Source organism: Canis lupus, chromosome 29 (assembly GCF_048164855.1).
Source record: "Canis lupus baileyi chromosome 29, mCanLup2.hap1, whole genome shotgun sequence".
Lineage (NCBI taxonomy): Eukaryota > Metazoa > Chordata > Mammalia > Carnivora > Canidae > Canis > Canis lupus.
In genome coordinates, this window is record NC_132866.1 from 40,333,439 (window position 1) to 40,358,645 (window position 25,207).

Below are 25,207 nucleotides of genomic sequence, written 5' to 3' on the forward strand. Positions count from 1 at the left end.
TTATTTATTTATTCATGAGAGACCAGAGAGAGAGAGAGAGGGGCAGAGACACAGGCAGAGGAAGAAGCAGGCTCCATGCAGGGAGCCCAACGTGGGACTTGATCCTGGGTCTCCAGGATCACACCCTGGCTGAAGGCAGTGCTAAACCGCTGAGCCACCGGGGCTGCCCCCCAATTTTTTATTTCATTTCATTCCATTCCATTCCATTCCATTCCATTCCATTCCATTCCATCCATTCCATTTCATTTCATTTCAGAGAGAGAGAGAGAGAAAGAGAGAGAGGCAGGCAGGCTCCACTCTCAGCATGGAGCCTAATGCAGGGCTGGATCTGAAGACCATGAGATCATGACCTGAGCTGAAGTCAAGAGTCGGATGTTTAACTGACTTAGCCACCCAGGCACCCAATGTCTTTATGATCTTAAATGTTCCTATCCATAGAACTGCTATGTTTCTTCATGCGTGCAGAGTGATTTTTTAAAAATCTTTCAGTAAAAGATACCTTAACATGAGTCTTGAACATTTTTTATTATGTATATTTCTAGGTATCGTATACTTGTAAGTAGGATCTATCCTATCTCCCTACAGGCGCGCGCGCGCACACACACACACACACACATCTCTTTTTAAATTGGTTATTACTGATGTATAGAAAGTTTGTTGACTTGCATTTGGCAACATAGTAAGGTATCATTTTTTTTTATAAATTTATTTTTTATTGGTGTTCAATTTGCCAACATATAGAATAACACCCAGTGCTCATCCCATCAAGTGCCCCCCTTAGTGCCCGTCACCCAGTCACCCCCACCCCCCATCCCACCTCCCCTTACACCACCCCTAGTTCATTTCCCAGAGTTAGGAGTCTCTCATGTTCTGTCTCCCTTTCTGATATTTCCCACTCATTTTTTTCTCCTTTCCCCTTTATTACCTTTCACTATTTTTTATATTCCATCAAAATTCCATCAAAATAATTTTTTTTTAATACAGCTTTTTTTTCAGTTGCTTCTCAAGGATGCCTGCAAATTGATATCTCATTGTTTTTGCTCACCTTATCGTATTGGCCAATATTTTATGAGTAGTTAATTATCTACCTGTACTTTTTGTTGACGGCTCTGGGAAATTTCATTTTACCATTTGGTCTTTTGTCTTGACCATATTTTTCCATCTAGCCCACATGGCCCCTGCTAGTGACTGTCAGTTCTCTATTAAAAAGCCAGCTTTGAGATATCCATGACTTTTTCATGATCCCCACTAGTAAACCTATCAGAAAAGCAAGTGGGATTGACCTGACAAAGTCTCTTAGTAATTTACCTTTTCCTTTTAAAATTTCTTAAAACTCTTTAAAAAATCCACTCTAAAGAAATGAGCTATCATGCCATGAGGACATGGAGGAACCTTAAATGCATATTGTGCAGTGAATGAAGTCAATTTGAGAGGATGTATCGTGTATGATTCTAACCATATGACATCCCGGAAAAGACAAAACTATGGAAACAGTGGTTGCCAGGGGTTGCAAGGAGGGAGAGTTGAATAGGTGGAGCACAAAGGAATTTTACAGCAATGAAAACATTCTGTGTGATACTCTAATGATAGACACATGCCATTATTTGTCCAGACCCATAGAATGTACCATACCAAGAGTGAATCCTAAAGTTAATGATAGACTCTGGGTGGTTATGGTATATTGTTGTAGGTTCATCTCTTGTAACAAATGTACCCCTCTGGTGGGGGGTGTTAACAGTGGGGGATTCTATGCATGTGGAGGGGCTGGGGGTCTGGAAGATCTCTTTCCCCTCCCCTTAATTTTGCTCTGAATCTAATACTGCTCCAAAAAGAATTAAAGTCTTAGGAATAGTAAAAAATCCATTCTAGAAACTTGTCAGAGATAGCCTAAAGTTTTAAAATCTTTCCTATTAATTTTTTTTTTTTTATCAAGGTGTTACTGACCTCAGGATTCTCTGACCCTCCCAGGAAGAAACAGACACAAGGCCAAAGATGGTGTGGAGAGTGTTTCCTGCAAGCTTGTGCCTGGGCATGAGGGAGACAGTCTTAGGAAGAGGGATACCAGGCTGCTCCCTGAACAATGGCCCGGGAAAGTGTTTGAAGGGGTTGAGGCAGAAAAGGAGTGATGTCATGTATGTATGCCCCACGTAAAGGTAGGGAAGTATAAGGTATTAGGTGTGCAGATACAGTAGACAGATGTTTAGTCTCCACCCCAGGAATGATTTTTAGCATTGAAGTGAAGGAAAAAGTCAAAAGGTCAGGGCTGGGGTCCATCATGGCTCTGACTGGCCTGGTCTGGTCTTTGCAGAAGCAAACTGGTTCTAAGTTGCAACCTGGAGCTTGTTTTAAGCTTGTGGTTTCTGGCTTCCTGATTCGATGTGGCACCTGCAAAGTGGGCTAGAGAAATGGCTTATTGGAGGGGGCTGAGGTTCCTGGAGAGAAGAAAAGTATGAGCGAGCAGGTGGATATTCAAATAACTTTCATTTTGGAACACTGAAATTATAAGGAGATCAGGGCCTAAGACAACTTCATCCCAATGTATGCTTTTCTAGGCAGGCGCCTCAGAACCCCTGTCTCAAAGCCTCTAGCATTGGGCATCTTTCCTCTTTGGGACATCTGACATCCTTTGCTGGAGTTCTTTCTGACCTATGAGTGATCACCACTTATGAAAGGTCACATGTTGTTCTCCTCTGAGGAAGAAAGGGATGGAAATGTGGTTAGTGGGCCTACCAGTTGCAAAAGTCATTACTGGAAAAGTTCACTTGCTAGGTTGTTGAATAAATGAAACTCGTAGACATTGTTGTGGCACCACAACTAAATTTTCATGAAAGTCGATTAAAGTCTAGCATCTTTAAATTGTTTACATATGTGACAGTGGAGTCAAGGGTGTGATCATATGTCAGTCCATATCACTTACGCTTTGATTTGATCTGTTGAAGGGAGAAAAAGGGATGGTGTTACAAGGGGTATTCAGGGAATTGTGCATAAACCACAACCTGTCATGTCCATGCTACTTCCCTAGGATGGTGACTCTTTACAAAGGCCAGATTGTTATCCATGTGCTTTTAAAATGCTTTATAAATGTCATACAAAATAATAAAAGAAAACCAGAACAAAAAACCCAAGACCAAATCAAATACTCATCCCAATATCTGCAGTGTTATTTGCTTTACTTTGCTCTCTATATTTTTGAGTTTCCCCAAATTTGGAGTGAGTCCTTGAGCGTGTAGAAAAGATAGCAAGTTCTTAGAAAAAAAATCTGCACTAACGTATGGATTGGTCATGGCTTTTTTCCCTGAAGACATCTCTGAAAGTGTTTGGCTAAGAACTGTAAGGGTATTAATTTGAGGCAAAACCTAACTAGCCGTTTTATGTTTTAACTGTGCATGTTAGTAAAACATTATGGAGAGGTGGGGATTTTGATGAAAAGGGAATTATTATTTTTTGTATTTTTTTATTGGAGTTCCGTTTGCCAACATATAGCCTAACACCCGGTTCTCATCCCTTCAAGGGCGTCAGTGCCCGTCAGTCAGTCACCCCCACCCCCCACCCACCTCCCTTTCCACCACCCCTTGTTTGTTTCCCAGAGTTAGGAGTCTCTCATGGTCTGTCTCCCTTTCTGATATTTCCCACTCATTTTTTCTCCTTTCCCCTTTATTCCCTTTCACCATTTTTTATATTCCTTGTATGAGTGAAACCATGTAATGATTGTCCTTTTCCAACTGACTTATTTCACTCAGCATAATACCCTCCAGTTCCATCCACGTTGAAGCAAATGGTGGGTATTTGTCATTTCTAATGGCTGAGTAATATTCCATTGTATACATAGACCACATCTTCTTTATCCCTTCATCTTTCGATGGACACCGAGGCTCCTTCCACAGTTTGGCTATTGTGGACATTGCTGCTAGAAACATCGGGGTGCAGGTGTCCCGGTGTTTCATTGCATCTGTATCTTTGGGGTAAATCTCCAGTAGTACAATTGCTAGGTCATAGGGTAGCTCTATTTTTAACTCTTTGAGGAACCTCCACACAGTTTTCCAGAGTGGCTGCACCAGTTCACATTCCCACCAACAGTGCAAGAAGACTCCCCTGAAAAGGGAATTATTAAATCTGGGTTTATTTGCAGATCATGTATTTGTGGAGATTGTGGGAGGGAGGGCTCCTCACTATATGGTTGTGGGTGCTGTGTGGCACAAAAGGATATGATAAATAATGAAAATTGAGAATATGTGACTCGGTGACAATGGAGTCATAGCTTATTTTAGAGAAGCTGTCATATTAGATGAACTTTTCAGTGTTATTTTTATTACACAGAGGTGGAAGGAAAGATAAGGAATATTATGCAGATTCTTCAATTGTTTGTGCTACATGAGCATCATCCAGAGCAAGAAGCCTTGCCTGCAAAGGAAATTGATCAAATAGTCCTAAGTGACACATGGCACTGGAACCCTCTGGAGAGGTTTTCAGTGGAAACCAGGAGGGCCAGTGTTAGATTTGATTTCATTTAATTGCGTAATCAATGACATTGAAAAAGGAGTGCATGTCACCCTAACGAACTTTACAGAAAATACAAAATTGGGAAATGCTTTTAATGTCAGTGAGGAGTAAAAACATAATAAAAATGAATCCAGAGAGGTAAGAAATACAGGCAGGAAGTAACAGAATGAGATTCAATTTGGAAACTGGCAGAGCAATACAGGTGGGGACAGTGCATCTCAGGCACTGTTGGCTGGTCCGCGGGAGGCTGGGAGGCTGTCTTTGTGAAGGGACCTTGGTGACGGTGGCAGTGAGGGAGTTGTGCATCTGCCATGTGATACCGTAGCCCACAGCCCACAGCCCGCGCGCTATTTCCGTTCGCATACCAATTGGCCTGGTGTCCCTGCAAAGGAAGGCAGTTGTGTTGTGGGTACTACACTGGGGAGACTACCAGGGACACAGAAGTCCATTTTGGGAAACTCATTTCCAGAAAGATTGACTCAAACTGGAGAAGAGAGGCAAACATGATAAGGAAATGAGTGTCAGCCTCCAGAGATGTGATCAGCGCAGCCAAGGAGGCTTTGCAGCACTCAGTGAACATATTGCATTGGGAAATAACACATTGACTAGAGCGTTCAGCAGTCCTGGGTGGACTCATTTATCCCTTCATTCGATGGGCACTTTACTGTGGACTGCTCTGCATCGGGCTCTTGCTGGGTTGGAACTCAGGGACACATATGGGTAGATTTGTCTATTGGGGTGGCAGATACACAAACGGATAGGAGGTTGCAGGGTACTTGTAATGATCACGGTGTACACTGGGCACATAGAAGAGCCCCTAAGGAAGAGAGAGAAGGCAGTGCTGTTTCTGCAAGGCTGGAAATGGGGAGGAAGTGGCATCTCAGGGTGTGGACATCCTATCACAGTGGGTCAGGAACCTGAGCTGGGGCTGGAGCCTGAGCTGGGGCAGGGGTGGCCATGGATAACTAGGGATGACAGTGGTGGAGGGACTTGTACTGAATGTTAAGGAATTTACTCTTGATTTTGTAGGCTGTTCTTGACGTCACCTAATGATAAGAATCACTGGGACCACTATTAACATGTAGATTCTCAAGCATCTGCCCAGGGGATTCCAGGCCTGGGGTGGAATGTGAATATGTAACATGAAGGTTGGGTGATTTGATCATGGGCAGTTTTGGGGATCTCTGCTTTAGCCCTTGGAAAACTTGAGAAGCATTAAAGTCTTCTGACAGATCCCTGTGTGGGCTGCGAAGGGCATGGATTTGGGAGACTAGACTAGAGGATGAGGAGGCATCCTTTTGCAGTTGCCCAGGCTAGGAGTGATGGAGGACTGCATTTGGCAGTAGCAATGGAGGGACCTGAAGAGATCAGATGAGAAGTCTTTAGTAATCGATTGGGTACAGGCAAGAGAGAGAGCTTGAGATGGCATCCAGACGTCTAAGTCAGTAGTATGAGCAGGGTGGAGCCCACAGCTGGTCCATAGGGGACATTTGGGATTGAGAGTAAAATGGCTGGAGGCCACCCTATTGTTGTGCCCAAGATCGCGAATCCGAGAAACCACCAAGGAGCCGACACCGATGCAAACACACGAGGGTTTATTTACAAGCTGGAGCTTGGGTCCAAGTGCACCCGACACAGTGGAGCAGGGACTTGGACCCCGAGGTGCGTTTCAGCTTAGTTTTAAGGACTGGTCTAGGGGACCTCCAGAAGGGCTGGAGCAGTTCCTCAAGTTCTGTTTACATTTTGATATGGGACCTTCAAGGGCATTGAGCTCTGTTCTCATTCTAATAGGGGCTTCCTGCCACTGGCTTGGGCTCTGTTTTTATTCTAATATGGGGCTTTCTAGACTTTAAGCTGTAGGCTGTTTTCTTCCTGTAACTGAAGTAAGGTAAAGTTCAGCTCTTATTCACAGGGGCCTGGGATGGCTGTACTTGTGCTAACGCTGAACTTAAAGTGGAATGGCCTTAATTTTCTCGGCCTCCACACCTATACCGATGTCTCTTCTGACTAATGAGCTCTGATTCCTGAGTTGGGCAGCTGAAACCATGGGTGTGGGGTGAGATGCCAAAAAAGCTGGAGCCAAGGATGGAGGCAATATTTGGGGCATCGGAAGGAGCTAGTTTGGGTTGGTGTTGGTTCAGGCTCCTCCAGCCCAGCCCACTGGCTATCTGGAAAAAGCAGAATGTTCTTAGCATTTCACCTGGAGGGTGAAAGTACAGCAGCTCTTTGCCTGGAGCTCAGAAAGTCCATCTGTGGGAGATCCAGAGAAGTACAGTGCTCTGGGTGGGAACCAGCTGCATTCACCATGATCCCCAGAGGCCCAGTGTGCCTTGCACCTTCTGCTGTAGTGGCAGTCATCTCTAGGTAACGTCTTCTCGCTCATGCATCATGAGCAGATGAGATGCAGGTATGGGCCTCACTGAAGGTAAGACATCATGAGGTGAAGAGCAGGGTAAGGTCCTGCCCAACCCCAGGTTGGCAGGGAGGTGGAGGCCTGAGTGCCCTATACCAAGTGCTGTGGAGATACAGAAACGTTGCACATGGCAGAACAAGGAAGTCAGGATGGAAATAAGGGAGTGTTAGCAGAGGGTTGTGGCACTACCCAATGGGGAGATGAAGCTGCTCGGTGAGATCTCTCTCTCTCTCTCTCTGTCTAAGAGGGTGACTTATTTATATTTGGGGTCTTCAGAATTTTCTGGAGTAGATAGACTAGTGCAGAGATTTTCAAGTGTTTTTGATTCTCAGTGCTTTTAGGCCAAAAGAAATAGTTAACAGTTTTGCTTTTGAAGTAGTTGGCTCCAACAACTTAATATAAGTATTTCTGTCCTAAAAACTGAGAGCATAATATATCCCCAGAGACCAAGGCAAGCTATTCTTTCTAGGGTAAATTCCAAGGTCGCTTTTGAAATGAGGTGAAAATTTGATATTTTAGGAGATGGAAATCTCTTTCAGTGAAAAGGAATGGCTAGTTGTGATTAATTGTTTTGCAAATAATGGTACTTATTGAAGAAGTTCACTGTGTTCTATCCCTATAGGCACAGGAGTGCCTGAGCCTGTGTTTGTTCTGCACGTTCTGTGTGGGTTGGTTACTTGCTGCATATCAGGCATGCAGTTCATAAATTAAGCCCATTTCCTTCTCATTCCTGGGACATTGGGGTTCCTGGAGCTCCTCCACGTACCTTTCACCCCCTCTACCCTGTATCCTCCTGTCCCTGCGTCTAGGCGCTTGCTGGTGATGTCTAGTCCCCAGCTTTGACCTCCCTTTGCTGCCTCTATTTCCCAAACATTGGGAGTCTCCCTGCCTTTGTGACTCTTCCATCCTGCTTGATGTCCCCACAGCCCCCAAAATTGTTCTCTTTGTGCACTGATCCGGTATGGTCCCTCCCAGGACATGCAGACCCTGTAGAGTTCTAAACATGAGGATGGCCCTGGGCAGGGATGAGAGTCTAGACTAGCCCCTAAGCTTGAATTTTCTTCAGGTGTTCACGGGGTAATTTCTTTCTTTTTTTAAAAAATATTTTATTTATTTATTCATGAGAGACAGAGAGACAGACAGGGAGAGAGAGAAAGAGAGAGAGAGAGAGAGAGAGAGAGGCAGAGGCACAGACAGAGGGAGAAGCAGGCTCCACACCGGGAGCCTGACATGGGACTCGATCCCGGGACTCCAGGGTCACGCCCTGGGCTGAAGGTGGCGCTAAACCTCTGAGCCACCCGGGCTGCCCCACGGAGTAATTTCTAAGACAAAGCCTGAAGCTGTGTCTGTGGGGCTCCTCTCTTAAGGGTGAGTCCCAGTGCAAACCTGGGTGCCACATATTCTTGAAGATCGCTGAGCTTTGAGACAGGCCAGTTTGTGGGGACCAGCCTGGGGGTGCTATGTATAGGCCCTTCACACCAGGAAGCCTGAGTCCCCGAGGTTTGCAAGAATGATGTTGCCATTCCTTTTAGGCTTCCCCTGTTAAAGGGTGGCAGCTTTAATTCCCCAGATCTCATAAAAAGTTATCCTTGATGGCTTCTCAGCCCAGTCTTGCCACCGCAGGCTCAGAGGCGGACAGATACCTTGTGCCAAAATGAATCTGCATACTTTCAGATGGAGACATCTTCATTATCGGTGAAAACGCTAATAATAGAAGCAATTTGCAAAGGCTGTCTCCTGCAATTTAATCAGTGTCTCAGTCTGACCCCAAATAACATATTTTAATAAGCCAAATGGCTACTTGACTTAAGGTTATATAAATAAGCTTTAAATGTGGGGAATGAAAAAAGCAAACAAAAAACTCTGTTACCCTAACAATCTTTGGGAGCAAAGATGAAATTATAATTTCTTATTTGGCTACTTAACCCCAAAATGTTAGAAGGAATTTAATAATTGGATCTGAAAGTACTACCACAGGGAATGCATATTTCAAGTTTCAGGGGAAGAAATTAAATAATTCCTTTTTCTCTGGAGACATGGAGCAGATAATGAGGAGTGAGATTTACTAAACATTTAGAGCTACTGCTTAATTAAGCAAGCGCACATCATGATGTTGAAAGTGTCAACAGGTCCAGATCCTCAAAGGGAACAAATTGACAACAGGAGTGTAATTTAAACTACACTTGAAACAGTTCTTCAGTGTGCCTTCCCTCACTCCAACTGCCATGGTCTTGGAAGAATTGAAGAGATTGAAATCAAACTGAACAAACATGTATTAAGCCCCATTAAGGAGCCTGTTACCACTGTGCCTACCTTAAAGAGAGGGAGGGGTGGGGAGGTCTGATCCTCACCCTTCCAGGGCCCCAGGCTTGCAGTCTGGAGGAGGAGACATGTAGATATGAATGTAGATCTGAGGGATATTATGGAGATAGCTAATAAGAGGGGAGTCTGAATGGGCCATATACCACAGTGACCCTGGCATGGGAGTAAAGGAGAGACAAAGATACATTCTCGGGGGAAATGAGGTCACCTCAAGGATGCGGGATTCCACTGGGCCACAGGGTGAGGGGGGCTCTGACAGCTGTGGATTGTGCCAGGTCAAGAGATGAAGCAGGCTGAGCAAAGGTAAGACAAGGGAGAAGAAGAATTGCAGGTGACTGGATAAAGCTGGATCAGCGTGTTTGTGACTGGTGAGAGCCAGAGGTGGGCATTGGTAAGAACCAAGGTTGGCACGGTGGACCTGGTCAGGGACCTTGACTTCAGGGACCTGCCAGGTTCTTCTAAAATGCACTCTTACACTTGACACGGTGCATGGTACCTAGAAGGGCTCAGTGATGATCTTTTTTTTTTTTTTTGGAAGAATGAACGAGTGATCAAGCTCTTTGGTAAAATGCTACTTTAATTAATGGCAACAAGGAGTGGAAGGTATAGTGAGCAAATAAATAGCCCTGGCCTGGAGTTGTATCTGCAGAGAGCCAGTTCCTGAGCCCTGCCCTTCAGGGTTTCCTAATGGCTCTTTGGGGACATAGGCATGGCCTTTGTATTCTGTAGGGATTCCATCCCCCAAGGTGACTTTCATAATGGGAAGTCTATTTAATACAGGGTTTTTTGTTTGTTTGTTCTTTTGCTTTCCTTTGTTTTTTAGAATTTGTCTTACAGTGAATGCAAAAGAAAAAGGTGGCTTAAAATAGACAAAACTGGAGCTTTTCTGTTTCTCATCAGCTGCTCCCTGTAGGTCACCCGGAGGTCTTGCTCACATGGATGGCTTTGTCTGAGCCCCAAGAGAGATTGCCTTTGGACTGAATCTTGATGACACAAGGGGGAAGTGAAGCAATAGGAAAACTTCCGAGGGTCAGAGACAGGGAAAGTCTCTGTGTGTCAGGGGGGGTGGGGGTGGGGGGGCAGTTGCCTTCCCTGAAAACACTATAAATAAATAGTGGCGACATAGCTACCTTTATAATGTTTTCTTCCCACCTTGGGAAACCATCTCATCATTGAATAAGAAGGGACAGTGAACTGAGTATATTCATTTTTGAATTTGGAGCAAAGTGTTGACTCCTCTTTATTTTCTTTAAGGATCTTTCCTTGTGCGCATACTTCATATCACCAACCTCTTCTGGTCTCCTTAGATTTTTCCCTCCTACTGATTTGTGCAAGATGCTGCCTAAGGAAATTGAGGTAAGGTGGTATCTGCTGTCTGGATTCCTACAGCCTCTGGGTACAAACGGGCAAGATTTCCTCCATTCCAGGGACCAGGGCTTTCAATGGCTGCCTTCTCCTTTCAACTCCAGTGAACGTAAGAATTGACTTCTGTTTCAGGTCTGGGGGCCTCTTGTCTCCATTCTGTAATGAACTAAGAACTCAGAAGCCATTGGATTAATCACAACAGACCCAGAGGACATAACTCCTAGGCCAGAACATTGCAGAGAGGTCAGGCTTGAGGGCCTAGTGTGTTGGTGTATTCCTATTGCTCAGGAGGCAGGGCTTCCTGATGAAGGGAGGTGGCTAGGTAGGGTGAGTCTATCCCTGGACTCTCTTCCCAGCCTTCCAGAATGTAACACTGTCATTGTCCCAGACCAAATTCCTTTTAGGAGGTCTTGACCCACCAATACCAACACTCATGCCCATTCCATTCATTTGTTTGTTCAAAGTAACTGTGGTTCACAACAGGCCAGGAAGATTCTGGGAAGTGGAGAAGACAAGTGTGGTCCCAGTGGTCACCTTCCCATCTGCTGGTGGTGGTGGATAATGGACTCAAGAGGAAGGAATGAAGTACAGGGATGCTTTCCAAGGTAGCACATTGGGCAGGGAGAGAGGGAGGTCATGAAATAGCAGATAATCATTGGAGGAGGGTGTCTCTGACTCAAATTCTCTCCAGTTCCCAAGTTTGAATCAGTTGCTTGGGGAGACACGCCAATCGTTATAGATGCTCTGCTCTTTCGAAAGCAATTTCCTTAAAATTGTGTTCTTTTGTCCTGAGATGTGCTATTTAAAGGGGACTGTTTGGAGTTTTTTGTAAACAACACTCATGTGACAGGCTTACTTCTTAGGTTTTGCTGTTACTTTTCCTTTCCCCAGATTAATAAGCAGAAAGAGGCATTGTTTGAGTTTAGAGTTCTAGACTCTGTTCTGAACTGGATGAAAAATTGAGGCCCAGGGTCTGGCTTCTTGTGACTTGAATGTTCTCTCCCACATCTCCTTGGCCTCTGTGCTCACCTCGCAGAGTGTATGAGGCAGGGCTTCTCTAAGTGGAGTCCTTGGGACCTTGAGCCTCAGGCTTCCCTGAATGATGCACATTCCCAGGCCCTCCCCAGATTTCTCATCAGAAGCTCAGGGGAGATGCCTGGGAATGTTCATTTTAGCAAGAGTCCAAATTAATTCCATCACACATGAAAGTTTCAGAAATCTTGGTCTTTGGGCACTAAATAAAGGCAACACCCTCTGTAATTAAAATCTGTGTAATTTGGGACAATACTTTAGCCCAGCCTGATGAGTGGTGGGAATAGAAAGGTGAAGATATGTCTCCTGAGTTCAGGCTGGCCTTTCCCATTTCCCTACAGCTTCCTCAGTCCTCTGGCTATGCCAGGGCCCCCTCTACGCTCCTCTCCATCAATACCTACATTCCAGAAGGTCTTCCATATCAGAAATGTGTGGTGCACCTTCCTTTGGATGTCACCCATGGTTGCAATTAAAGCTCCTTTAATTATAGGATCTTTTGTTAAAGGAACTGGGGACATAGGGGAGCAGAAGAGAAAGAGCTTTGGAACAAAGAGAGCCTTTCTAATGCCCCTAAAAATCATCAACCACCTGTTCTACGGATACTGGGGTCAGCACTTCAGTGCAACTCCAGAGAAGAATGTCAGTATGATCTGTGAAAGGGAGACCAGGAGGGGAATGGGAGACCCCTCAGCTGGAGGGCATTATCACAGGGTCTCCATGTTAAACTCAGGGGATACCGTCTGCCCCACACTGTGAAACATGTGCTCCCCAGGGAGTTGGCAGGACATTCTGTCCAAGTTAGGAATCAAGTGTCTCAGCTTTCACTTCTCTGAGTGATGGTTTCCCCACGAGTCTCATCACAGGGGACTTGACTAAGATTCTTTCTTTCCAACCTGCTTTTTCCAGACATCAGGCGGATATGATCAGTTTGTCTGGGTGCCTCTGGGCGGCATTCTTCCAGACTGTTTGATCCTGCAGCCACTTTCAACCAGTTCTTCCCAGAGGGGCCAAGATAGGGTGGATCTCATGACTTGCCCCTCCTTAGATTCAGCTGATTCTGCTGTCTTGGGTAGAGGCTCCCAGATGGCCAGCAGCTCCATCATCTGCGCCACTGCCTCACCAGGCTCACCAGGTCACACAGGCTCTGCCCGTTGGGCACCAGGGTCCCAAGAAATTACAAAGCAGTCAGTAGGTCAGTTGATGACTTAGCCTTGAGGGCTCCTTACTCTTTTTCCCTACTCTGATCCCAAACCGATTGATAAATGGGCATAGGAGTCAGACAGAGATAAAAATACCTGCTTTATTCCAGATAAAGCTGCATTGAGAAAAGCTGTTTGGTGCTAAGGTCTAATTGGACTTCCTTTTGCTTTCCTGATTAATTACCTCCCCTCCCTGGCACCCTTCCCTGGGGCCCAGCATGGCAGTTCTGGGGCCCCATACCTCTGTGGGTGGAGGTGGCCCTTGCAGGTAGGTTAGAAGAGGAGAGTGCATGTGAGTGGCTATAGGCAGGGCTCCCCGGGCAGCAGGGTTGGCATCACCCCAGCAGCTGGGGTAATGAGACCTTCCTGAGGGGGCATGTGCTGCCCATCCCCTCATTAGCTATCTGCTGAGAGCCCAGTCTCAGAGCGCATACTACACAGGCTGCCTTGAACAGGGGCTTGACCACATTCCTCTCACCCAGACAGGGGTAGTGTGTCAGGAGCTCCCCTGGGTCAGGACTCCTCCCCAAACACCTTGCCTCGGGGAGTTGGAGGGTAGGTGGAGGGAGGATAAGGCAGGGTTACTGAACTAACATGCTCCCTTCTGGGGAGGGATGGAAGTGCTATTCCTCCTCCGAACCTTGGAAACCCAGCACAGAGGACTAGTATGGTTCCCCCATCATGACCGTATAAGACAACCCATTGGTTAAAAGGCTGCCTGAATGCATGTGAATTCTTTTTTTTTTTTTTTTTTTAATTTTTATTTATTTATGATAGTCACACACACACACAGAGAGAGAGAGGCAGAGACACAGGCAGAGGGAGAAGCAGGCTCCATGCACCGGGAGCCCGATGTGGGATTCGATCCCGGGTCTCCAGGATCGTGCCTGGGCCAAAGGCAGGCGCTAAACCGCTGCGCCACCCAGGGATCCCCTGCATGTGAATTCTTAATCTTGGAGGGATTATGGTGGGAACTCCCCCAATAATACATAGCTGTTAGAAGGTAAGGATTTGCAGCTCTCCTGAGCTGATGCTTAGAAAGAACCAGCACTTTGGGTATGAAAGGCTGCTTGCTGCTTTCTTCCCAGTTGAGAGTCCAGCTGGATCCCCAGGTGAGGCAAATGCAGTTGAAAGTGATAGATGTATTGAATCTTGTTTAAAAGGCCACAGCCTTCTTACGGCTAAATTGATCGGAAACCATTATAAATGCTTTATGATCAAGAAACTTGCACTTTATTTCTGAAAGTCTTCGATCAACATGAATGATCTGTGGTTGGAAAATTTGCTACTCTTTCCTTGGTGAAGCAGAATGTTTCCTTGAAGCATTTTATCCTCTTCCATATCTACCCTGCGGTGGCCTTCTCCACACAGCATTTCTAAGTTGGCTGCTGTAGATTTATGTCTGCCGTGTGCAGCCATGCTGTGAAGGAGGTGCGCTGATAAAGCTGGTGAACCCCTTGCTTGTCCACGACAAAGCCCTTCTATCCACCTGGCCCTGTCCCACACTGTGTTTCCTTACGGTGTGTGGACTCAGACCCCCTAGACCCCGGGCTTGACAATGTATCAAATTCACTTTGAGATAGCAGAAGGTTAACAGCTGCAACAAGATAGTCATGACAAAACCTTGGAAAAATTTCTGAAGCTCTGCAAGAATCCATGGAGCAGATAAAGTTGTAACAGGTATTACTAATCCTATGCAAACAAAGTTGCTGCACTTGCCCATAAAACCTTAGCCCTGGCGGTAAATAATGAACATCCATGAGTTCCTTGCTTAGAGCCCTATTAGCTTAAAATCCCAGTTTGTTGGCTTTTTCAGCGCATGTCTCTATAAGTTGGTTAGGGAGACCTTGTTATCTTGTATCTCAAATAAGGCAAAGTCATTGTTATTGATCACATCAAGGGCCTGCAATTTCTGAATAGAAAAAATGAAGAAAAAGTTATCCAAAGACACCTGCCTTTGTTAGAACAGTAGCAGCCCGTCTGAGCTGTAGGCATTTAGCGACAAGGACAAGGAACTCTTGTGGACCATTTGGATGGTTGAAGATTCACACAGAGAAACAAAGGGCTGACAGCAAAGGAGGGCCATGCTGGAATTAAGCGCAGGAATTAGAGCAGTGACTCAAATAGACAGTTTTCTTATGGAGCTAACAACATGGATACAAATGGCTCACTCAATGTCAGGCACTGTTCTAAGCATGTCACATATCTTAACCCGTGACTCTCACACCTCCCTTGAGAGAAGACACTTACCATCCCTATTTGTGAAACTAACGCACCAGGAAATCAAGCAACTTGCCCAAGGTTACACAACAAGTAAATGGCAACTTATTTTTTCAACCCAGTGTGTGTCAATGCATCTCAAACTTTACAGTTTGTGTGATTGATCCAGGATATCTGGTTTATTTATTTTATTTTATTATTATTTTTAAAGATTTTATTTATTCATCAGAGACACAGAGAGGCAGAGACACAGGCAGAGGGAGAAGCAGGCTCCATGCAGGGAACCCGATGTGGGACTTGATCCCAGAAGCCCAGGATCACGCCCTGAGCCGAAGGCAGACGCTCAACGACTGAGCCACCCAGGCGTCCCAGGGTATCTGGTTTAAATGCAGAGTCTGATCCAGTAGATCTGGCTTGGGGACCCTGTGGTTCTGCATTTCTTTTTTTATTTTTTAATTTTTATTTATTTATGATAGTCACACAGAGAGAGAGAGAGGCAGAGACACAGGCAGAGGGAGAAGAAGGCTCCATGCACCAGGAGCCCGACGTGGGATTCGATCCTGGATCTCCAGGATCGCGCCCTGGGCCAAAGGCAGGCGCCAAACCGCTGCGCCAGCCAGGGATCCCTGCATTTCTGACAAGCCTCCAGGTGACAGTGCACTGCTGGTCTCTGGACCACATTTGGAATGGTAATGCCTTGGATTATGATGAGCATCCTCTACACCCAGGGTGGGGCTCGAACTCACAATCCTCAGATCAAAAGTTGCCAGCTCTACCACCTGAGCCTGCCAGGCACCCTGGAAAATAAAATTTTACCTACCATCTCCATGGTTTTCCATATACAATGTCTGACATTCAGTTTAAAAAAATGTAGTAAGACATAGCACGGAACAGGATCAAAAGCAAAGACAGATAACAGAAACAAATCTATGGGCGATGCAGATATGAAAGTTATCAGGCACGAGCATTAAAATGATATGATTAATATGTGTGCAAAATTAGGTGAAGCTAGAGAAATTCATCTGGGAGCTGGGATATATAAACATGAATAAATTAATTAAAAATAAAAAAGAATTAATAGATGGGTTTATCAGATGGAAAGACTGGTGATCTGCAAGATGGGTCAATAGGAAATACCCACTACAAGGCCTAGAGAAGTAAAAAGACAGAAAATTTAGACCGAAATTCATGACAATATAATACAAAAGTTTTGTGGGGGTTGGGGTGGGGGGACAGTAAATAGAGTTAAAGTTTCAGACAATCTCTCCCATATGCCTTGTCCCGCATACTGATTCAATCCCCATTCCAACCTCCTTTGTCTTTCTGTTAAGGTCAGAGATTCTCTTCTTTAGAACCCCCCAATGTGGTAGTCACAGACCACATGTGGCTGTTTAAATTTAAATAAAATTAAAAATTCAATTCTTCAGGCCCACGTGGACTAGCCACATTTCACATTCTCAAGTAGCCAGAGGTGGCCAGTGGCTACTACCTGTACAGAACAGACATAGAACGTTGCCTTCATCCTGGAGAGTTCCATTCGACAGTAATCTTGTTCCTGACATTTTGCTTTTTTTGGTCAGCTGAACTTTTATATTTTTACTCATGGTTAAATTACCCTCATGCACAGAACCTTTCCATGGTTCCAACCTCTTTAGTGTAATGTCCAAGGTTTTACACTGTAGAGCTCAGTTCTGTTTCCCTGACTTTTGAAAACAGGCACAGTAAATTCACTAATCAACTACAGATTAAAAGTGGACAAAATAGTCTATCAGATGCTTACTGCCTGTGTGACCATCTGGCATGGATGGATGCTCAGAGTGCGGGCCCTAATCCATTAGATGACTTCAGGCTCCTCTATCTAGGGGTGCCCAGGCTGGTGCACTCTACTTAGAAAGATGTCCACTAAAATGGTAAAATAAATATTTTGATGCTTGGGATTCCCACTGGGGAACTCTTTATTTTGCAAGTATGTGGGGCAAGTGGGACTTCTACTGTACCACATCCCAGCATTGCCATTTATTGCCTTTTAGACAAAGACAACCTGCTTTCCCCTCATTGGTGCCTCAAATGTTGCATGTCAGGCATCGTACCTCTCCCTAATGTGTGAGTTGTGATAATGAAATGTGGTTTCCAATTGGGAAAATTGCTTTATGAATGTAAGTGCTGTATACACCATATGGCATGATCTTGGATTACATGTGGGCCGAGTCCATAAACTACTATACTTCATGCTATATGCTGTTTCTTTTTTGTCTTACAGTGATTTCCCTGAAAGCTTCTGAAGATTCATCCTTTGAGAAAAAGAAAGAGTCCTGGGCACTTTTTGAAGGTAGAAACTTTTTGCAAGTTTCTTTCTTCTAAGATGACTTTTGCTTTTAGATAATAGGAAAGGCATAGAAAGGGAAGGAAGTGTGAAGAACTCAGAGGGGTCACCACTTGGGACACACCACATTGAATACAACCTGAGGAAATAGTGAAGGCTAAGGACTTTCTGTTATTTGTTAAAAGTAAGGAGACAGGGAGCTAGCTCTCAAAGCACTGTCTCCCCAGGGGGTTGGTACGGGAAGCTTTTGTTCAGTGTGCTAGGGAGCTTGCAGAGGTACAACCGCGCATGCCTAGCATGTCAGTGTGCTAGTGCATACACCACATGTTCAAAAGAAGGCAGAAAACTCTGCCCATAGGAAGTGATGTTAGTATAATGAGCTAAAGGTAACTTCAGGGCAGCTCAGGGGGGGCTTCTGCACAGATCCTCAGCTCCAGGCTGGCTCAGCCTAGTTCCCATGGGACTGTTAGGAGAGACACACCTAGCAAGGGGCTCTCAGGTGGAACACTTAGCTGGACATCTCCTTGGCTGGAACCGTTGGTTCTGTGAAACAAAACACATTCCTTCCATGCCTTTGTCCTTTCCCATCCTCCCTTCTGCTGATAGCTTCCATCCACCTTATTTGAGTAACTCCCTATTGCATTTTAGCTAACCAGAGGACCCTGACTTCTTAGTTGTGTTATGACATCAACTTGTTTTCTTATCCTAAACTTACTCAAGAGTGGGGTGGGAGGGGTGCCTGGGTGGCTCAGTTGGTTGAGTGTCTGACTCTTGATTTTGCCTCAGGTCATGATCTCGGGGTCATGAGATTGAGCCCTGCGTGGGGCTCTGTGCTTAGCAGGGAGTCTGCTTGTCCTCTCCCTTCCCCTCTTGCCCCTCACTGCTTGTGTGTTCTCTCTCTCCCTCTCTCTCTCTCAAATAAGTAAATAAAACCTTTTAAAAATACAAAAAAAAAAAAAAAACTATAAAAAGAAAAAGTAAGTAGAATCCCTGGTACTATCAGCCCATGGGTTTTGAAAGAGTAGAAGCAAAAGCTCCAGTCTGTATAATTTGGGGTGTTTTTGTTTTGCTCTAGAATTCCTACTCCTAAGTGATTTTAGGGAGGGATCTTCAAGTCATATAAAGAGGAAATGTGTGCCTACTGTGACAGACTTTATCTCAGGTTTCTTATGGAGTTTAGGATTTCAGAAGTAGTTTGTGAAACTTAAGCAAGTGATTCTCAACCCATGTCAGAATCCCCTGGGAATCTTTAAAAATACTGATTGCTGGGCCACATCTTTGAACATTCTGATTGAGCTGAAATTTGTTAAAAGCCCTCCAAGTGGGCACCTGGGTGGCTCAGTGATTGAGCGTCTACCTTTGGCTCAGGTTGTGACCTCGGGGTCCTGGGATCGAGTCCCACATCGGGCTCCCTGCATGGTGCCTGCTTCTCTCTCTTCCTGTGTCTCTGCTTCTCTCTGTGTGTCTCTCATGAATAAATAAATAAAATCTTAAAAGGAAAAGGTACAAAAAAACCCTCCAGGTGATCCTGCAGCAGCCCTGTGACTGGCCCAGATCAGTAGTAGCAGCGGTAGCCGCAGCATTACCTGGGGGCCTGATACAAATGCACACTGTTGGGCCCTCCCCTCACTCATAGGATCAGAAACTTGAGGGGCGGTGCCCCCACAGTCTGGGTTTTCACAAGACCTCTGGAGGTGGGGGGATTCTGGTGCACTCAGATTTGAGCCTCGGAGTAGTGATTCTCAGCAGCAGGTGGTTTTGCCCCTCCAGGATAGTTGCCAATGTCTGGATACCTTTTTGGTTGCCACTAGCATTTTGACTGACTAGCATTTTGATGCTACTGGCATCTACTGGGTAGAGGCCAGGGGTGCTGCTATATGTCCTAACAATGCACAGGTCAGCTCCCCACAACCAGCAATTAATTGTCAGTCCCAAAATGTCAAGAGTGCTGAGGTTGAGAAATCTTGTCTTACAGAGAGGAAAGTTCAAAGGAATTATTATCACAAAGTAGGTGAGGATTATGATCATAAACAATGGAAGAATGTTACTTTGTGACTTCTTAGGCAGAGCCTTTGGTCAGTGAAAAACTGATGAATGTCAAAAAGTGATCAGGAAATCGTGAAGGATTGTGTTTAGTGAAGGCATGGCATCTATGGATAGTGAATCACCTTGCCAAAGGGATGGATCTAGGGACATGTGTGTGCCCTGGGGGCTTCCTCCCACCTTCAGTTAACTAACAGGTATGTGGAAGGAGATCTTGCCCCATAGGGGTGGGTGGCACTTGGATCCAAACCCACCTCTTCCAACAGCCAGTGAAATGCAGGGGATGGAGGCAATTTCTCTCTCAGAAAAATGTTTTCATAATTGTGAACATTATTTGCAAACTGGAAAGTGTCACCCAGACCGGCCATTAAGATCATTGTTTTGCCATCAAATATTTTCTTTCTCAAATTGCACTTTACTTCAGTAGCAATTCTTTATATTCCCTGCCTTTTCTTATTCAGGCTTTGTGGCAGTCTTTTTATTTAATGACCCTCTCCTACCAAAATAATCCCCAGCCCCCTCCCTCAGCCTTTCATTCAGCGAATGCCTATTCCTTAGCAACCAGATGAAGGTGACTTGACTCCTCCTGGAGTGAAGCAGTGGAAACAAACAATTGATTTACCCCATGTTTCTGGGAGCTGCCCCCATGACCCAGCAGGCCCTACAATGGGATGAGGGAGAAGTCTGGAGATACCCAGGGCATTCCTAAGGCAGCTGTGACAGCAGGAGCCTTGTTAATCATCAGATGCAGAAGGATCTCTGGATTCCAGGTTTCCCCCTGAGAATCTGATTATTGCATTTAGGAAGGAGCAAAAAACTTGTATTGGGGCCCCAGGTGTTTCCCCAGTGTAAGTGGTCTGAGGACCATATTTAGAAAATATGTATGGTACAAAAAAACAAGACTTCATGTATCTGGAAAGGTCGCAGCATGTGGTCCCAACATGCCTTGCAGCATAATCAGCGTGTCTAAAAAACAATTGTATAATGAATAGTACTTTATAATTCACATGTATCTATAGAACATCAGGAACACTCTCGATCTAGCTCTTTTCACAGAATTCGTAGCCCAACATGGGCTTACTTCTCAATACAGAGAATTGAGTCCTTTCAGAAAAGATTTGGAATTCTCACTATGTATAATGCCTCGGAGCAGCTGTTTCCAGAGTGTTCTTTTCCCTGTGATTCCGGCAGCAGGCCGATGTGTTTTGCTTTTTTAACCCAGCCACAGTGTCAGGGAGGCTAGGGGCACAGATGAAACTCCCTGGTGCCTGATCCCAGGCCTTTTTGCCCTTTTGTTCCTGGTTGGGCGAGCTGCAGCAGGGCTTGTGGATGGATGTTCATCCTCCTGGGGCTTAGCTCAGCTGGCCACATGCCCGCAGCACAAACCCAGTATTGTCAGGCCTCTTGGTGGAATGCTGGAGTGAGTTAAAATCCCTCAGGGCTATTGCTCAGGTATTTCTCCCTGAGCAAGATGATATTACAAGCTGGATTTAAAAAAAAGAAAAAAAAGAAATAGAAAAAATAGAAAAAAAAAAAAAAAAGAAATAGAAGTACAGTTTGCTGCCCATTCCAGAGATCTTGGCATCTGCATTTTCCCTGGAAGAGTGGAGGACTGACATGGAATTTCTTGAGTCAGTGTCTGGGAGAGACACTCACTGTGCTGAGGCCTGCTAGGGTCACCAGGCTTCAAAGCAGTGCTGAATATCCCAGCTGGCCTCAGGGTTGCCCGGCAACAGGTGCCACCTGCCTTTCACGGGAGGGGGCAGGTGGTGGGGGGGCTCTCTGCCTGGCCTGCCCTGGGGTGGCTTGGTGTTCTGGGAGGGAGTAGCTGGCACAAGCACACTGTGCGCCTCGTGATGGCCTCCTTGCCACCGAGTGTCAATCCAGCCTGCTGGCCCACCATCTGCTTCAGGGAGGCCTGGGCTGGGGACGGGTTGGGAGGGGGCGGGGGACATTTTCTGCATGGCAGCTTGCAGTTGAGCCTAAAAATGACATTGGTGTTTTTGGCAGTCTGATGGCAGAAGACAACACTGCAAATGAATCCGAGGAACGGAACTAGATTTTTAGAATTATTTTGAGTGTCCAAGTATATGTGGTGCTTTAAAAGCTAAACCCCAGATTTGGGTAAATGCAGATGTTTTGTTAAATTTAGATCTGAAGGCATGGGTTCAGCCTCCAGACAAGCATCGTTTGGCCAGGTCTGAGTTTTGAAACCTTTGAGCCAACATTTATAATTAGAGACGTGTTTACAAGGAAGTTAAGGGAGAGTTGGAAACAGGGCAGCATGGGCCGTCCTTCAGGGCTGAGGCCGGCTGTCTGGAGCATCTTGGTGCCTGCCCCTGGTGGCCAGGGCACAGCTCTGCTCTAGCTCGCCTGGCAGCAAGGTGGTGAAGGATCTAGGTGTTTGTGACCCTGGCTTAAATGGCTCAGGGTTTTACACTTTGTTTGCAGAGAAAATTGGGACTAGTGGTTTCAGTGCGTTGAGTAGATAAAACAGGGAAATTGTCTTTAGGCAGCAAAAGGAATGCCTGGAACAGAGAGAAAAAATGGGAACTGTGGAGTACTAGTTGCTGCCCCTTCCAGGGAAATTCAGATGTTCTGTTTGAGCTTTTCTCCTCCTGCAAGGTGACACTTTTTAAGGTTCCTGTAGCTTTAAGAACACAACAGAGAGCAGGCCCAGTTGCTCCTAGGCCTGTGGGGACCCACACTCAGGTGGCTGGTGCCCGAGCCTGCCAGCCAGTGTCCACAACCCAGAGGGCCTGTGTGCTTGGCAGTGTAGCTGAGCCTTCCGGACTGGCCAGATGTTTTATGAGTCTACAGCTAGGGCTGCCTGTGGAGAGCCCCCTCTTTGCCACATGGTGGAGGCTGTGATCTGAAACCAGAGTGTGGACCTCTTGGAGCCCCTGCCTCCTGCTGGGGCAGAGCAGTCCACAGATGTCTATAGTATGCTTCTGGGGACGATTGTGGGAGGTTCTCACCATGACCTTGTTCTGTCTTGATTGCTATAGTTTTGAAATCAAGGAAAGGGCTCCGATGGAGAGGGAGCTCGTGGAGGACGCTGCTCTCTGCTCCAGTGGTGCAGAAGCTTCCAGTAAGACAGTTTGCCTCTCCAACTAAGAGTGAGACTGAAGCCAAATTGCCCTTGCCTTTTAGTCCAGGGGCCTGCATCTTTGGAATCCCTTTGAGGCAGGTGTTGTGCCCACCTGCCCCATGCCTGTGTGCCTGGCAATGGGACTGGGTTATTTGCCATCCTTTCATGCAAGAAATGGCTACGCTGTCCTGGTAGATCCAGGACTGGCCATATGTTCTCTGTGTTTGGGCCCATCTCATGTCCTGTCATGAATCCTGGTCTGGGACCTCGGCTCTAGCTCTCTAGAGTTTTGTTGCTTAAATGGAGACCCCCTAACTCTGACCACTTGGAGTTCTCACCAAATGAATCTGCACAGCCCATGCATCTGAGACACAGGTGTCTAGACAGAAAAGTAGTTTTGATTTTAGTTGCAGGAGCAGGTTTCCACAATTTCTTTTTTTTTTTTTTAAATTTTATTTATTTATGATAGTCACATAGAGAGAGAGAGAGAGAGAGGCAGAGACACAGGCAGAGGGAGAAGCAGGCTCCATGCACCGGGAGCCCGACGTGGGATTCGATCCGGGGTCTCCAGGATCACGCCCTGGGCCAAAGGCAGGCGCCAAACCGCTGCGCCACCCAGGGATCCCGGTTTCCACAATTTCTGTCTCAAACTCTCACATACACTGAACTCCTCGGCCCCTGTAATCTGGCTTGGCCCCCACTGTCCCACTGATTTGGTTTTTCCCCAGGACTTCCAGTAGCTTCCTAGCAGGAAAACCCAGTGGATGTTTTCCAGTGGCACTTGGTTCTATTAAAGAATCTTCTTACAACATCTACTCTCTTGGCTTCTGGAACTCTCACTTTAGGCTTCCTCTGCTTCTGTGACTGGCTCCCAGCCTCCTCCACAGGAAACTTTCCCTACCCACCTTCCTGCTCCCTTAAATATTCGGGCTGGTGTCCCCTTCACCTGCAGCCCTGGTCTTACTGTGCTTTTCACTTCTTTTATTTTTAGTCCGGGCTCCTAAGTTCCATGGACAGAAACCTTCTCAGACTAGCTTAGGCAAAAATGCTGACTGAGCCTAAGACCACAGGAGGAACTCGTGGGTTCTGGGTTAGAGACTACACTGTGTCTCCTGGGGTGTGGGCCAAGGAAGGGGGAGTCAGAAGGAAGCTGGGATGTATGCGGGACTCGATCCCAGGACCCCGGGATCACCACCTGAGCCAAAGGTAGATAATACTCAACCACTGAGCACCCAGGTGCCCCTAGTTTACACACTTAATGAACTTCTTCTCCATGTCCCAAGGGCTTGACAAAGATGCATTACTGTCAACTCAGTGATTCTACTTCTAGGAACTTAATCTTAAAAACCAAATATGAGAGGGGCATTAAGGTTTGAGTTTGTGAGTGCTTATCATACTCATTTATTAAGGCTGCATTAGAAACACTTAGAGTGGTCAATGAGAAGGTCCTAGATCCCAAAGTTTTTTCTCCTATATTTTTTTCCCCAGTTTACCTTTTCTGTTTAGGCTTGAGGTTCATTTTGAGTTGATTTTTGGTAATGCATAAGGTTTATCTTGTTTGGTGCCTCTCCTCTGACATGGCTCATCCTGACAATGCCTCACTGTGTCCTTGCCTTCAGATCTCTACATATACGCCGTGCTCGTGTGCTGTGTTGGGATTCTCAGTGTCCTCCTCTTCACCCTAACCATCATTTGGCAGTCTGTGTTTAGCAAGAGGAAATCCAGAGGTAAGAGAACCGATAAGGTCATGTCTGGAATGGAAACCCAACCAAACCACAGACAGGCAGGAGATGCTGGACAAAGTATAACCTTGTTTGAAAAATGCATCATGAGTCAGGGATTATTTCCCCGTGACTGGTGAGTACAGAGAGTGAGGAGATGTGTCTCCCTTGGACTCAGCTACAATCAGCTGCAATGACACTTAAATTCTTTTTCTCAAATCCCTTTCTTCCTCGGTTTCTGAGGGGGCGGCCCCTACCTCTCTCATTCGCCCCAAGGGGCTATGGAGTCAGATGAACCTGGATTTGAGTCTGGCTCTGCTGCAGAAGACTGATTTTAGACATGTTTCTTAACCACCCCGAGCTTCAGTTTCCTCATCCATGAAATGAAATGGGGTGGGCCGTGTCTTCCTCAGGTTGCATGCTGTTGTGAGGGTCCTGACCTAATTGCTGGACAGGGGTGTACTGGTGCGATGCCTGGCAGGCAGGTGTGGTTAGGATGGCCCCTCCCAGCTTAAGCAGTCACTTCCCTCTGCTTTCCCATTGGCGTCCCTGTTGCCCTCGATCTGTCCTCAGCCCCTTCTTGCTCTTCTTTTTCTCTCATAATGATTACAGTTCTGGTGACTCTGACTCTTACCTCCCTATGCAGGCTGCCAGCATTCCCTCTCCAGCCTCCACCTCTCACCAAGCCTCAGTGTCTCCTTTCAGCCAGAGCCTGTGCATTTCCTCTGAAATATTCTCCCTTCACCCCTTTCCGAATTCCCAAAGCTGGTACGGATGGTATAGCTCCCCAAGATGACGTGGGTGACAGCTGGGTGCTGCTTCAGATGGCTCCTCTTCACTTACCAGCTGATGACTTACCTGCTGCGCCTCACTCTTCCCATCTGAGTAATGGGAAAGCAGTAGTGTGCCAGTGTCATGGGATTATTGCGAGGGTAAAGTTCAACAATGACACAAACTATAAAACCTTTAACACATTGT

General features: G+C 46.0%; 1 protein-coding gene across 14 annotated transcripts in view; it reads left to right on the forward strand.

Annotated features, from left to right (window-relative positions):
• Nucleotides 1-25,207, forward strand: part of VSTM4 (V-set and transmembrane domain containing 4) — a 107,110-nt gene that overhangs the window by 13,720 nt on the left and 68,183 nt on the right. For all 14 annotated transcript variants that reach the window (XR_012020968.1, XR_012020966.1, XR_012020967.1 and 11 more), the window contains exons 3-4: nt 17,312-17,380; nt 24,128-24,235. Coding sequence is in view for 11 of the 14 variants with exons in the window: in XM_072806359.1 (XP_072662460.1) it covers nt 17,312-17,380; nt 24,128-24,235 (177 nt within the window). In the remaining 3 variants the exon portion in view is untranslated. The remainder of the gene's footprint in view (nt 1-17,311; nt 17,381-24,127; nt 24,236-25,207) is intronic.